The sequence below is a fragment of the Neoarius graeffei genome, chromosome 28 (genome assembly GCF_027579695.1).
Source record: "Neoarius graeffei isolate fNeoGra1 chromosome 28, fNeoGra1.pri, whole genome shotgun sequence".
NCBI classification, from domain to species: Eukaryota; Metazoa; Chordata; class Actinopteri; order Siluriformes; family Ariidae; genus Neoarius; species Neoarius graeffei.
In genome coordinates, this window is record NC_083596.1 from 8146693 (window position 1) to 8161284 (window position 14592).

The 14592-nt window shown below is 44.8% G+C and overlaps 1 protein-coding gene across 1 annotated transcript in view; it reads left to right on the forward strand.

Annotated features, from left to right (window-relative positions):
* The window catches only part of trabd2a (TraB domain containing 2A), a 172688-nt gene that overhangs the window by 296 nt on the left and 157800 nt on the right, over window positions 1-14592 (forward strand). The window contains exons 1-2 of the mRNA XM_060913286.1: window positions 1-227; window positions 1450-2010. The exon at window positions 1-227 is cut by the window's left edge and continues 296 nt beyond it. Coding sequence (XP_060769269.1) covers window positions 129-227; window positions 1450-2010 — 660 coding nt within the window. The 5' untranslated portion in view covers window positions 1-128. The remainder of the gene's footprint in view (window positions 228-1449; window positions 2011-14592) is intronic.

The following is a 14592-nucleotide window of genomic DNA, read 5'->3' on the forward strand; positions in this document are numbered from 1 at the left end:
GGCAGCATGGCGGACACGCACCGGGCCGTTCACCGGATTCCCGTCACCCCGGAGCTCTGAGAGCGGACAGGGCGGGACAAGCAGCCGCGGGAAGCTCGAGCGGGGAGCGGGAAGCGCGCGGAGCCGCGATGGTGCTCACGCGGTGCGCGTTCCTGCGCGCGTGCCTCGCGCTGCTCCTGCAGGCCAGCCAGTGGAGCGCGAGCGCGAGCTGCGACCTCAACAGGAAGGTAGCACGAGCTGTTTACTTTCCTCAAAACAATCAACAACAACAACAACAACACTGCATGCAATTTAGTCTTGTTTTCTGATTTACGCATAATTTATATCAACAAATATATTTACTCTTAAATCAAAAAAGTTACACTGTGCCATTTCAAAACATGCAACAACAACAACGACAATAATAATAATAATAATAATAATAACAATAATAATAATGTGACATGTTGTAGATTTGCCACTTTTTTATCAGATAAAATTATCACAGTTAGTTACTTGCATTGATGTTTGTTTGCTTGTTTGTTTTTAATAGAAGGCAAATTGCATTAAGTGGCCTCACGTTCTCCTATTGGTATCCATTTGTGCTTTTTCATCTCAAGCAATACAGATATCACTAAAGCAACACCTCTTAAACATATTAACCAGGAAACAAACAAACAAACAAACAAAATGCGTCTTTTCTTCCTGATATGTTTTAACCACTTATATTACTCATGTGGGCGGCACGGTGGTGTAGTGGTTAGCGCTGTCGCCTCACAGCAAGAAGGTCCTGGGTTCGAGCCCCAGGGCCGGCAAGGGCCTTTCTGTGTGGAGTTTGCATGTTCTCCCCGTGTCCGCGTGGGTTTCCTCCGGGTGCTCCGGTTTCCCCCACAGTCCAAAGACATGCAGGTTAGGTTAACTGGTGACTCTAAATTGACCGTAGGTGTGAATGTGAGTGTGAATGGTTGTCTGTGTCTATGTGTCAGCCCTGTGATGACCTGGCGACTTGTCCAGGGTGTACCCCGCCTTTCGCCCATAGTCAGCTGGGATAGGATCCAGCTTGCCTGCGACCCTGTAGAACAGGATAAAGCGGCTAGAGATAATGAGATGAGATGAGAAGTGTAAAGATGTCCAGCAGGGTTCATTAATCTTTGCATTAAATGACATATTAACAGTTTATTTGGATAATTAACGACTTTCCAATAAACATCTGGAAAAAAATGTGATTTCCAATATTTGGGAACTTTTCCGATATTGTGCAAAATCACACATCACATCACCATGACAATGAGTGTGTGAGGCCTCGACTGTATAATATTACTCTACCAGAGTAATAATCAGACAGGGTTAATGAGTCTTTCGGAAATTCAGCACACTTTATAACGCTTTATATTTATAACACGCCACGTTTCAGATCACTTGGACTTGTCACAGGAGCCATGATTACTGATCACACTCTTTTCTTCACAGCAAAGCGAGCTCAACTCCTTCCTGTGGACCATTAAGCGTGACCCGCCGTCGTATTTCTACGGCACCATTCACGTCCCCTACACACGGGTTTGGGACTACATCCCAGAAAACTCCAAAAAAGCCTTCCAGGAGAGCAACATAGTGTACTTTGAGCTGGATCTCACCGACCCGTATACCATTTCAGCACTGACGCGGTGCCAGCTGCTACCGCAGGGCGAGAACCTGCAGGATGTTCTGCCAAGAGACATTTACCGCCGCTTGAAGAGGCACCTGGAGTACGTCAAGCTCATGATGCCATCGTGGATGACTCCGGATCAGCGAGGCAAGGGCTTGTACGCTGATTACCTGTTCAACGCGATTGCAGGAAACTGGGAGCGCAAACGGCCCGTGTGGGTCATGCTTATGGTGAACTCGCTGACCGAGGCGGACATTAAGACGCGTGGCGTTCCTGTGTTGGACCTTTACCTGGCGCAGGAGGCGGAGAGGATGAAGAAGAAGACAGGAGCTGTGGAGAAGGTCGAGGAGCAGTGCCATCCTCTGAATGGGTTGAACTTCTCCCAGGTGGGTGAAGCTCATGCTCAAAATGTACAAAAATGTTTGAAGATTGAAGAATCTTCAAAAAACAGTCAAGCACCAACACCGATGAGAAAGCGAACCCTTGAAGAACCTTTGAAGAACGTTCATATAAAAATGTCTGATAGTCAGATTTTCCTTAAACTGCCATGTCTCCTGGTCTTCTCTTGAGCCATGTCAGACTTCTTGCAGAAGATATTTCCGCCACTGAAAGCGCTCTGTGTGCAGTATTAGCGCTGAAATATTACCACAAGGCCTTGGGAGGGAAAGTGCTGCAGTGTTGCGTTTAAAGCTTCACAGGGCAGATGAGTGGCTGTGATGGGTGGAGGGACAGGGGGCCATGGCAGGTGTGGGGTTTCTATCAGCTGAACAAATAGTCTGCTCCTGGCTTGTCTTCCGTTATTAAGATGAATTTGAGAGTAATGGTTTTCGTCTGAATCAGACTCAAAACGCCCTTGTTGCAAGAGTCGGCTTATTAGGCGCCTGCAATTATGAGTGTCCTTCAAAGCACACAGGGCCGCTCAGAAAATCATGTCGCGGCTGCTGGAATTTGGGGCTAATACGAGGACGGAACTAAGGGGATTACTCACGGCAATTTTAAGCTAACATGCAGACGGCTAAACACAGAGCCGGTGCTCATAGACATCAGGTCTGCGCTGTGGAGTCAGCTCCGTCCCACTGGGCTACGTTGTAATTGCTCTTATTACGATAGCACAGGCTGAAGATTGTCTGAAATGTTTTCTCGTGCCTCGTGAAGGTTAATAAATACAATCATGGAAAATGACGCTCTGATTCCGATGGTACCAAACTTTACTTTCCCTGGTTGCATCAAGTCAGTTGTAATTTGATTTGTCTCTTGTTCATGATGCTACTGTTGTAGCTTGTGTGGGCGTCACCTGTCCAGTATTTCATTAAGTTACAATTGCTGGGTTTTGCGTGACGTCACATCCGCCTCATTAGTTATTCAAAACTTTAGCTGGTGGTCTACCAAAGCTCAGTTGACAAAGCGTTTGTACGGAGAAGGTCCATCGCTCGCATGAAAAATGCCTTACGCTTGCGTTGTTTTAGGTTGTTTGAATCGATCAAACCGTGAAACTGATAAAAGTTTCTTCAGGGTTCCCCGTGAACTAATAAAAAAGGGTGAACGAACACAGGATTTCACAAAAAGGCGTCGAGAAAGGTGGCTTTTGAACCTCTCAGTGAAATCGAAGGGAGCCGAGTCGAAGCGCGCTCGAGTTTGCAGTGATCACTTGGTGAAAGGTTTGTATTTCCCTCTCAGCTCTGTCCTTAGTGTTTTCCAAGTACTTTTCTTGCTATGTGTCGTTATTTTACGGTACTTTTTTTAGTCACGAAGCGCTAAAGTCCCCAGCTGTTTCTTTGTTTACTCCTCGCAAAGTCCAGATGCATGAAGGTTGCGACAAAATTCTTCCCCAGACGTACAGTTACAATGCGCCGTGATCACTTCTCCGTCTTGTTTAACTAATGGCCCTTTTCCACTACCCTTTTTCAGCTCACTTCAGCCCGACACAGCTCGCGTTTCGACTACCTCAGAACAGCACGACTCCGCTTGCTTCAGCCCTGCTCAGCCCCCAAAACTCGCACGGTTTTGGAGTGGGGCTGAAGCGAGCCAAACCGAGCCGAGTGGGGCTAGGGGCGTGAGGAGACACTCCCCTGTGCACTGATTGGTGAGGAGGAGTGTCCTCACACGCCCACACACGCCCCGCGAGCACGCTGGGATCTGTAAACACTGTAAACCCGGAAGAAGAATAATTACGAATTACGAGAATTTCTGAAGCCTTATGCGCCTCGCCTCATCTATACGCTCTTGCCAGTATCTGTTGGCGTTGTCGGTGACAACAAGCCACAACACCAAGACCAGCAACACTAACGACTCCATGTCCTCCATGTTTATTGTTTACTATCCGGGTCGTGAGACTACCGCTTAAAAGATCACTGATGTCACTGTTTGCGCCGCCTAACGACATCACGTGACGTCCACCCACTTTCGCTAACTCCACCCAATGTGTCCACCCACTTCCAGCCAGCACGGTTCAGCGCGGTTGTAGTCGAAATGCAACTCCAACAGCCCGACTCAGCTCGACTCAGCCCAACTCAGCACCGCACGGCTCAGCCCAACTCAGCCGCGTTGGTAGTGGAAAAGCGGCATAAGATCCAGGTCTTTCAAGGGGTTTCTGATGATCTTTGTGAACGATTTAGCTGAGAGATAAGAGCCAACACAAGTGAGAATCAAGCCAATTGTTGTTTGTTTACACTTCAACTTGCAGCGCTTTGTTGTAAAGATGTGAACGAAAAGCTTCAAAAAAAAACGTACACGGGCAAAAACAATCCAGGATTCATTCAGCAGCGACTTGATCCCGAGGTCCTTTACCCAGACACATGCAAAAAAGTTGTAAGCCTCCATACTCTTCCATGCTTTCATCTGTTTTGCGGTGTAGAAGGACGTCTGCAACGCCAGATAGTTCGAGATGTCGGGGAACTCGACTGAAGGGTAGTTTTCGAGATCGTATGACAGATCCTTCTTTCCCAGACTGTAGGGGTCGATTCCATTGCACATAGCAATCTTCTGAATAGATCTAAAGCCAGCAGTGGCTTCTAGATTACGAGCGTACTCTGATAAGTTATCACTAGTTGTTTGCACCACGGCAGCCGTTTAGACCACCAGCTACTTCACTTCCGGGAAAACCGCAAAGAAAAGTCACGTGACTGAAACCCAGCAATGAGAAACAGGAGTAGTTACAGTCCACGGAGTTTATAAAGCTAGCTAGTTACACAAAATACATTTTACGTGACGCTATGTTTGATTTACGCTACGCGTCATTGACTCCTTTCACATTACCCATAATGCCTTGTGCCTTGGGGTAACCAAAATATAAACAAACTAATGCCGCTTTTCCACTACAAACGCGGCTGAGTCGGGCTGAGCCGTGCGGTGCTGAGTCGGGCTGTTGGAGTTGCATTTCGACTACAACCGCGCTGAACCGTGCTGGCTGGAAGTGGGTGGACACATTGGGTGGAGTTAGCGAAAGTGGGTGGACGTCAGGTGATGTCGTTAAGCAGCGCAAACAGTGACATCAGTGACCTTTTAAGCGGTAGTCTCACGACCTGAATAGTAAACAATAAACATGGAGGACATGGAGTCGTTAGTGTTGCTGGTCTTGGTGCTGTGGCTTGTTGTCACCGACAACGCGGACAGATACTGGCAAGAGCGTATAGATGAGGCGAGGCGCATAAGGCTTCAGAAATTCTCGTAATTCGTAATTCTTCTTCTTCCGGGTTTGCGGTGTTTACAGATCCCAGCGTGCTCGCGGGGCGTGTGTGGGCATGTGAGGACACTCCTCCTCACCAATCAGTGTACAGGGGAGTGTCTGCTCACGCCCCCAACCTCACTCGGCTCGCTTTGGCTCGCTTCAGCCCTACTCCAAAACGGTGCGAGTTTTAGGGGCTAAGCAGGGCTGAAGCGAGCTGAGTCGTGCTGGTTTTTGGTAGTCGAAACGCAAGCCGTGTCGGGCTGAAGTGAGCTGAAAAAGGGTAGTGGAAAAGGGCCATAATACAACATGGCTTCGCACACTGACAGTAATCTTTCAGATTTAAATCTCCCTCAAACCTTTCAAAGAAATGTCAAAACTAACTAAACCAAAGCTTAAAGAAATCTGCAAAGCCTTTTCTGTGGACTTTGAGAAATCAATCAGTAAAAAAATGATTGTAAATATCGTATCGAACGCTTTGAACATATCTACTTCAGGTGACAGTGAGTCAGCAGCTTTCTTCATCTGTCAACACGGGTGTTCCAATAATTACTGACCTGCAGAAGGTAAAAGATTGGAAGAAGAGCTGAGAAAGATCAACAGTGAAATGGTTTTGGCTGGGTGCTGGTTACGACGAGAAAGCCGTAAGAAAATACAAAACGCTTCGTGCACGGGAACACACAAGCAAGGAATTCACTCAGTCAAGTACGTACTGTAAACACAGCAGGACTGTGTTTGAAAATTTTATTTTTTAAGTTGATTTTGATTTCCTTCACTCTGATTTTTCTCAAGCTCAAACCGTATGCTACCGGATTACGACGATCTTTGGGCTGTTAGAGGAAGCTGGACTACAGGGTCAAATACTACGTTCGATCTCCCTACACAAACACTAAAAGGCGAAGGACATGTCGGCTTACTGACACTGCATCGTTTGTGCTTTGTTTTGGGAGTTGATCCTTCAAGAAAGTCGTCCTTTTCAGTTCTTTGACTTGTCCTTGTTTTTCTGAGAGGGAAATACAAACCTTTCACCAAGTGATCACTGCAGACTCGAGCGCGCTTCGACTCGGCTCCCTTCGATTTCACTGAGAGGTTCAAAAGCCACCTTTCTCGACGCCTTTTTGTGAAATCCTGTGTTTGTTCACCCTTTTTTATTAGTTCACGGGGAACCCTGAAGAAACTTTTATCAGTTTCACGGTTTGATCGATTCAAACAACCTAAAACAACGCAAGCGTAAGGCATTTTTCATGCGAGCGATGGACCTTCTCCGTACAAACGCTTTGTCAACTGAGCTTTGGTAGACCACCAGCTAAAGTTTTGAATAACTAATGAGGCGGATGTGACGTCACGCGAAACCCAGCAATTGTAACTTAATGAAATACTGGACAGGTGACGCCCACACAAGCTACAACAGTAGTATCATGAACAAGAGACAAATCAAATTACAAGTGACTTGATGCAACCAGGGAAAGTAAAGTTTGGTACCATCGGAATCAGAGCGTCATTGTCCTTGGTTTTCACACTTTTTATGACTAAACACAAAGACAGACGGGTTCTAGGCTTCGTAACTTGGATCATCAGGCTTTACTCCACCACTAAAGTATGCAGAACACAGTTATGTGCTGTCTGTCGGTGTAAAATTTTGACGGCGAATTCTGTCTAACCCACGCTTTTAGCTTGTTTAAGTATTCTATAAAACTTCAAATCAGGAAAAGTCATTTTCCCTCATGTGAATTCAAAGAAATGACTGAGGTTATCTGACTTAGTAATCAAATATAGCGCCTGGTTACCCCCCAAGGCACAAAGCATTGTGGGTAAGTGAAAGTAGTCAATACTAGCATCGTTAAAGGTGCCATTCCACCAAAAACGTTTAATACTGGCCATAGGCGCCAACTTCATGTCAACATTGGGGGGTCAGAATTATGTTCTTGCACCATGACGTCATGACGTCGGCAGTGTATGTAGTTGAATATCAAAGACTCAGTTGTAAGTCATTTTCATTCATTACTATTCACCGTTGCAAGTGGGAAGCGCCCATTTTAACGATAACTTATTATGATGCATTAAAAAAATCTCACGACTTTAAACATTGTATGAAACACAATTTATTCAATAAACAAATTTAGTTTAATGCAATTTTCTTTGAGATGAATTCGGCAGACAACTGACAAGAATAGTGCAAAAAAAAAAAAACCGTGCACCATACTCCATAAAAAGGCTTAAGCGCGTTAAACTCATATATCCGCATCGGCTTTAACACAGACTTCAGTGTCCAAATTCTGCACAACATGATCACCTTCATTGCTGGTGGCTGCCGGCCTATTGGTTCGGATAATCCACTTGTCCGTTTTGCTTCATTTCTATGTTCACTGTTCAGTGAAAACGGTTGCGGGAGGCCACACAGAACTTTTCGCCTCAGTAGTGCTGCCTTGGTTGCTACGCAACGAACCATTTTATTTATGTTTTTTTTTTGCCTGGGCCGCATAGGCCTAGTGCTACGCAGTGTAAATTTTGTGGAGTGCAACCTGTCAATCACTCACTGCCAACCATTGGAATATTGCAAGTGGAAAAGGGGGCGGGTCATGTCCGATCATAACATTTTAGGTGACGTTTCTATAGATTACTTATTTTGCATTCAAAGCTAGGCTATTATTTGTTTAGTTGGTTTCAATCGTCAGTTAACATGAATTCATCTGTACTGTTTACTACTTTTTCACGTTTCATTATTGGGGTGTTTTTGCCCCCCCAACTTTATCTTTGGGGGGGTCAAAAAGGGCCGTGCCCCCCCGCAGATGGCGCCAGTGATACTGGCTCTTTTTGAAATACGATAGTTCACTCCGAGTTGCATATGCATGCTGCACGTGAAAATGTAATTCTACTCCCATTCCCTGTATTAGCTTATGAAAGAAAATAGTTGGAAAAACGAGCGAATCTGAAAAAGCCATACGAACTTACGTCACTTTGAAAATTAGTATTCATGGCCTCGCCCACCTTGGCTTGCGACTGCCCACGGGAAGCAAGTTCGGATTTAAGCGCGAGGAGAGATAGCAGAGCCCATCTGGTCAGTAGCTAACGAAGAGGACCTAACAGCAAGTCGAAAACATGTCTGAACAAGTTCGTCCCTGTGTTATTTGTGGCAGTAACACATCAACGTTGCATTTCTTGCCCAAGATAGAAGAGGTGAAGAAGAAATGGTTGGAATTTATCTTTGGAACACCACCAGCGAAGTATAATGCAGCGTTAGTACTGTGTTCTGATCATTTCAACCACAGTGACTTTTCAAACTTCGGTACCTTCAGTAGTGGTTTTGCTTCGAGGTTGTTTTTAATACCTGGATCTGTACCGTCAAGACGATCGACCACCAGCTCACAAGCTGTAAGTAAAACATGAACTTTTTGTTCGAAGGTTTTTGTTACAAAATAGCATGTTCATATTCTCCACGTTAGCACGCATGACATGGTCACAAGCTAGGCAGGGATGAGAGTTTTCCGCTTTTCAGCGGATTTCCGCTTTTTCTGAGTAAAAAACGACCTTTTTATATTATGCCAAATCCGTTGAGAATTTTTTTTATTAATTTCGGGGGGTTGGGGTATGTTCCTTCATGCTGTTCAAACTTTATTAACTCCAACAATGTTTACACATTATTTGTAAGTCGCCATCTTTAGTCTCGTTTAAATCTCGTTGAATGTGATGTAAAATTTGTGTTATCTACATTGTTATTGGTCAAAACATCGATGTCGAGACCATAATAGCCAATCAAAACAGTTTTTACAAAGACACCCACATCCGCTTGTTCTGACCCACTGGAGGTAGCGTCACAGTGCTGTTAGCCAATCAGAGGTAACACGTTTACATGTCATGAATATTAATGAGTAAGAGCTGAAATCCTGTCGTTCTCCTGCCACCCGCTCCTCCACCAAACTAGAACAGCCTGAAACAGGAGAACCACAGCATTTTTTTCACCAAAACCGGCTCACAGTAGCTTGGGCCCGCCCATCCTAAGTGTGACGCAACACGGGGGCCTGTTGCGAGCTTAGTCTGGCAAGGCAAGCTATCTCCAGCTCTTCCAAGCTCCCGAAAAATCGGGAGCCAATCAACTTTGAGCATCTCCAACGGCCCTGGGTAGAGGCGTGTTCAAGGCAGTGACGTAGTAGAACTGCGACCGGAAGCCATAGATTGTTTACAGAATCTATGCCGGAAGCGCTTCATTCACTAGAAACATTACGAACATGGAGCAGCGGCAAGCCTTTGACACAGCGGTAGATGCTGTATTGAAAGCATTCAACGGGAAGTTCTCATTGAAAATGGAGCAAAGAGCAGCCCTGGAGGTATTTATCTTCTTCCTGTTACTCAAGCAGTTTCCGTCGCATCACATACGTCAGAGGAAAGAGTGATGTGATTGGTTTAAGCTTCGTCACAGCCTTTTCTGGCTTCGACCAGTAGCAAACTGAGGCATTTCAGGGAGGCGGGTCAACCACGCGCTTTGGGAAACGGTTGGGCTTAATATCTTTGCCAGACCAATGCTCGCAGAGCTTTGAAGTTGCGTTAGCCAGACTAGGCTCACAGGGCATTCATTCATACTAGAGACCACCGCACAATTAATGAAAAAACGATGCAAGGAGACCTTTAACAGATTAGTAAAGCTAGCTAAATGCTCTCGCTACATTTCCTGTCCATGAATGATCAGGTCTACTATTTTTTTTTTGTAACGTCTAGCACAATTAATGAGAGTTCACACATGCCCGAGTAAGACGAAAACACAGTTATAAGATTTTCTTCCATTTTTGCGTGTCAGACATTAAATGGTAGCTAGAGATGCAGGTTGGAACTGAACTTATGAGTGCGGAACTGAAGAAAACCACGTGTCATAGGATTGGTCCGAGGAATCAGGCGAGCCAGTTGTTTGGATTCATCGCTTTACTGCATCTTAGGCTACGGTCACACAACAGCTTGTGATGGGTTTAATTTGCGAATACCTGGCGATGAAAAATTGGTAGCATCGCCACCGATTATGCGACGTACGGCGAACGTTCTCCGAGATTCACGAATTGTTTTTTGGCATGTCTCCACCTCACGAGTGGCCAAAAACGTCACGAAAAATTTCAGTGCATGTATTGAAATTTGGTAGCGATGTTTTTGTCAGCAAATTAAGTGGCGAATACTCACAGATGGGTATGGGAACACTTCCCGAAGCTCGGGGAATCATCGCCGCCAAACGCTTAATTTTTCATCGATAACCCATCATAAAGCATTGCAAGCCGTGGTGTGGCCGTAGCCTTATCTAATTTGCGTAAAATTGTACATAGGAAATGAACAATCCCTCATGGCTTTGTTATTGGTAGTGTGAATGTAGGATAAAGCTTTTTTATATAAAGTTATATTATATTTCAAGTTTCCAAGTAAAAGCTCCTTACTAAAGTTATGAAAAAGATGCCTCTTGATGCTACTACAGTCATGACAAGGAAAAGTACAGTTTGGTAGTTTGGAGCGTTGCTGGAGTTTCTAAGAAAGGCCATGTTTTGGTAAACGTGTATGTTTATCATTGTGGAAAAGCGACCGTAATATATTTCTAACAAGCTAATAATAGAGTAACGACAAGAAAATATCAGTTTAAGTAGCTTTCCATTATAATTATAGCTTGGGCTGAAAAGATATACTTCCTGAAATGCAGCCATTTTTGCATGGTGAACCACCCCAAACATAAAAATTATAAACAAAACTAGCATCCATCACCAAACCTCTCATCATTCAGAAGTAAATATCTTTCATTTAAGGCAGGAAATCTTTATAAGAAACTAAAAAAGTCAAAACTCATCCCCTTCAGGAAATATATCAGTTCCCAGACAGTGTGGTGTGCAAGGTCTCCATGTCCATTAAGGAGAATGATTAGGCTGTCTAAAAACCCCCACCAGTTCCATCGTTCCATCTCATCCAAACCATCCCCGCACTTTGTTACAACCCAGATGATCTTGGATGATGGTTCTCCTAGACAACATTAATTAGGAGAAACGTACAGTACAAGGAGCCAAAGAGCTCGAGAAGCCCTCATCAAGGTGGTGTAGGTGGTGTAGGATTGGAGAGTGGAGAGTGAAGGGAAGTACTCAGGTCTGGCCGCTGTCACTGAGGGTAATGAAGCGTAGAGAGCTGATGAATGATGCTGTGCTTAGTTTCCATCCATCTTGAAGAACAACATGGAGGAATGTGTGGTAACCTCTTCCTCCTCCTCTTCATCCAGGTTCATCAGCTTCAAAAAAAACGCCACCCTGTACCATTAAATATGTTTATACTGAAATATTCATGATGTGTTTAGTGATTCGGTTGCTGATGTCGTGGTTGTTGGCAGTCAATGTCATGAGAAATCCAAACGTAGAAGTAGTGGAGATGTTGGCGCAGATGTTGGTCCCAAAATGCAATTCTGCCCCATGACAGTTGACGTACTGTATAAATGCGAACGGAGAAGCTGGTGGTAAACGTTGAGGTACAAAGGAGACCTCTGAGGTGGTCTGTGATTCCGTGAACCAGATTCCAAGGATAAATCGTACAAGCTTATGGATGTGGTTATAATTATTTCCACATATTTACGACAGGATGGCATGGTTGAGCTCGACTTACTGTCAGTACGGAATTTCTTCATGTCTTTTCTTTTGGGTTCTCTGGTTCCTCCAAACTCTCACATACTCGGTGGATTGGCTACTCAGAATTGCCCCTAGGTGTGAATGAATGCATGGATGGTATCGAGCAATAGACTGGCATCCCATCCAGAGTGGGACATGCCCACTATTTCTGGGATAAGCTCTGGATTCACCTTGACCAGGATGAAGGTTACTCAAGGATCCTCCTGTGCCAGGACCTGGTCTTCCCAGGCAGTCTCCCGTCCCAGTACTAACCAGGCCCTAAAGGCACATTGGGCGCTGCCAATCTCTCGCCTATTATACAGCTAGGGTTACAGTGAGGGGCTGGTCCTCTGATAACCGCGAGAGTTTGACTCCCCACTCGCATCTGTATTGCAGAGTGCCTTGCCAGATGGCATCATTTTTATGATGGTCTTTGGTATGACCTGACCACGAATGGAACTCACGATCTCCTGGTCGAGAGGCTGACACGCTAACCACTAGGCCAACTCGTGGTGCAAAGTGGTTACTAGGGATGAACAATAGATAATCACAACTGCATCTCATCTTCTTGACAGTCGTTCTTTGACTGTACTGTAACCGCGGCGCCTTGCGAAAATCTTTAATAAGTTTTGGCACCCAAACACCCCTATAATGATGAATAGCATTTGCACACATGGTGTGCATTAAAGGAATATTTCTGCCTGTGTAGGATTCCAATATGAGTTGTTTTTTTTTTTCCTTTTCTAGCTGATCGCACCAGCACAACTCAACCTGTTTCACTTTTCACACCGAATGAAATTACCTTTTGTGTTTGAGTTACTGATATCCCATTTTTGCATTGACCTGGTGCTGGTGCTGGTTCAAGGAACCTGTCAGGTTTTTTTTTTTCCTCCAAGAACCACCTCGGGCGGCACGGTGGTGTAGTGGTTAGCGCTGTCGCCTCACAGCAAGAAGGTCCGGGTTCGAGCCCCGTGGCCGGTGAGGGCCTTTCTGTGTGGAGTTTGCATGTTCTCCCCGTGTCCGCGTGGGTTTCCTCCGGGTGCTCCGGTTTCCCCCACAGTCCAAAGACATGCAGGTTAGGTTAACTGGTGACTCTAAATTGAGCGTAGGTGTGAATGTGAGTGTGAATGGTTGTCTGTGTCTATGTGTCAGCCCTGTGATGACCTGGCGACTTGTCCAGGGTGTACCCCGCCTTTCGCCCGTAGTCAGCTGGGATAGGCTCCAGCTTGCCTGCGACCCTGTAGAAGGATAAAGCGGCTAGAGATAATGAGAGAGGGGGATGATAACCACCTCATGTTTCAACCAGTTAAAAATTAGAAATGTTGGGTGATCTGATTTGGGAGTTTTGGAACACAAATACCTGAATAAAGTTAAATAATTTCAATTCATTAGTCAGAATGCATTAAAATATAACACAATTCAGTAGCTTCTGTCAATAAAATCAGCCAAAAACCACTGTCTTTCATGCAGGTGGTAGTTTTTATTACTCTATCAGATTTCTTCAGTTGAATTAAACTTGAATCGTGTTCATCTTGCTGTCAGTCATTGCGTCTCTCCGCATATCCCCATTAGATCTTTTGATAGTGTGTTGAAAGAAATGCCTGGAAGTCCTTGGAGCTGAGACTCTCCCAAACAGCAGTGGTCTTCTTTATATTGGCAGTATTTAGGCATCGAGCCACATGCTCCAGGGAATTTGGCCGGAGTGGAACACATGTCCAAAGCGCTCACTAATCAGATTAAATCCAAATGACCGATATTTCCATCACGAGCGGAAACAAAACACACACTACACTTTTTTTCTTTCTTTCTGTGGTGAGCTGAATTCTGGGTAGTGATAATAATTCCTCCATGTGCTTAGAGTCAAGTACTCCGATTGAGACGGATTGTATAATGATGTTCTTCCCCGAGGCGGATGATGATTACAAAGGAAACAAAAATAGCAGCAGTAAACCATATCCATCCCGAAATCATAATTCACATTGGCCAGATTTGCACGCTGTTTAAACAGATCTCACGTGCCCAAGACGTGGAATAACAGGTGGTTTCAATTCCGCTCGTCTTAGGCAAAGACGGTAAAGAGTAATGTTGGCGAGTTTGTAGGGAGTTTGCCGAAGACTGCAAAGCGCAGACGATTGTTTTGACGCTGTAGCGAGTCAAGATCGCTGAATTTGGTCTGTTTGAATTTATTGCCTTTGTCAAAATCTGGATTAACTGCATGATATCCTGTCTCTGTCTATTTTTCATTCAGGCACTTCCAAGACTTTCAGACAGACGGTGATGTGTTTTAATCTTTCTGGTTTGGTCGAAGCTTCTGAGTTTGCGAGAACTGCTTCATACTGTGATCCTGCAGCCAACACCACTTATTAAATTATATAATAAAGACCTGATAACACTTTTCCTCCAGACAGAACAGAATGGAACAGTTACGAATTCACATCCAGAATTATCCACACCCTGGTTGCTTCTTGTTCTTTTCCCATTCTGGAGCGATTGGTAAAAACCAGGCAAACGAGACAGTTAAAATCAAGGGTGCCAATACTTTAATCAACAATGTCTTAAGTGTTTTGGAGATTTGCTCACACAATTTTAAAATACAACAAAAATCCAGCATGCTCTTTCAGTGGCTTAATATCAAATAGTGTCCTGTCAAGGCATACCAAGCACTCCGTTATTTTTGCTGTGATAAAATATTG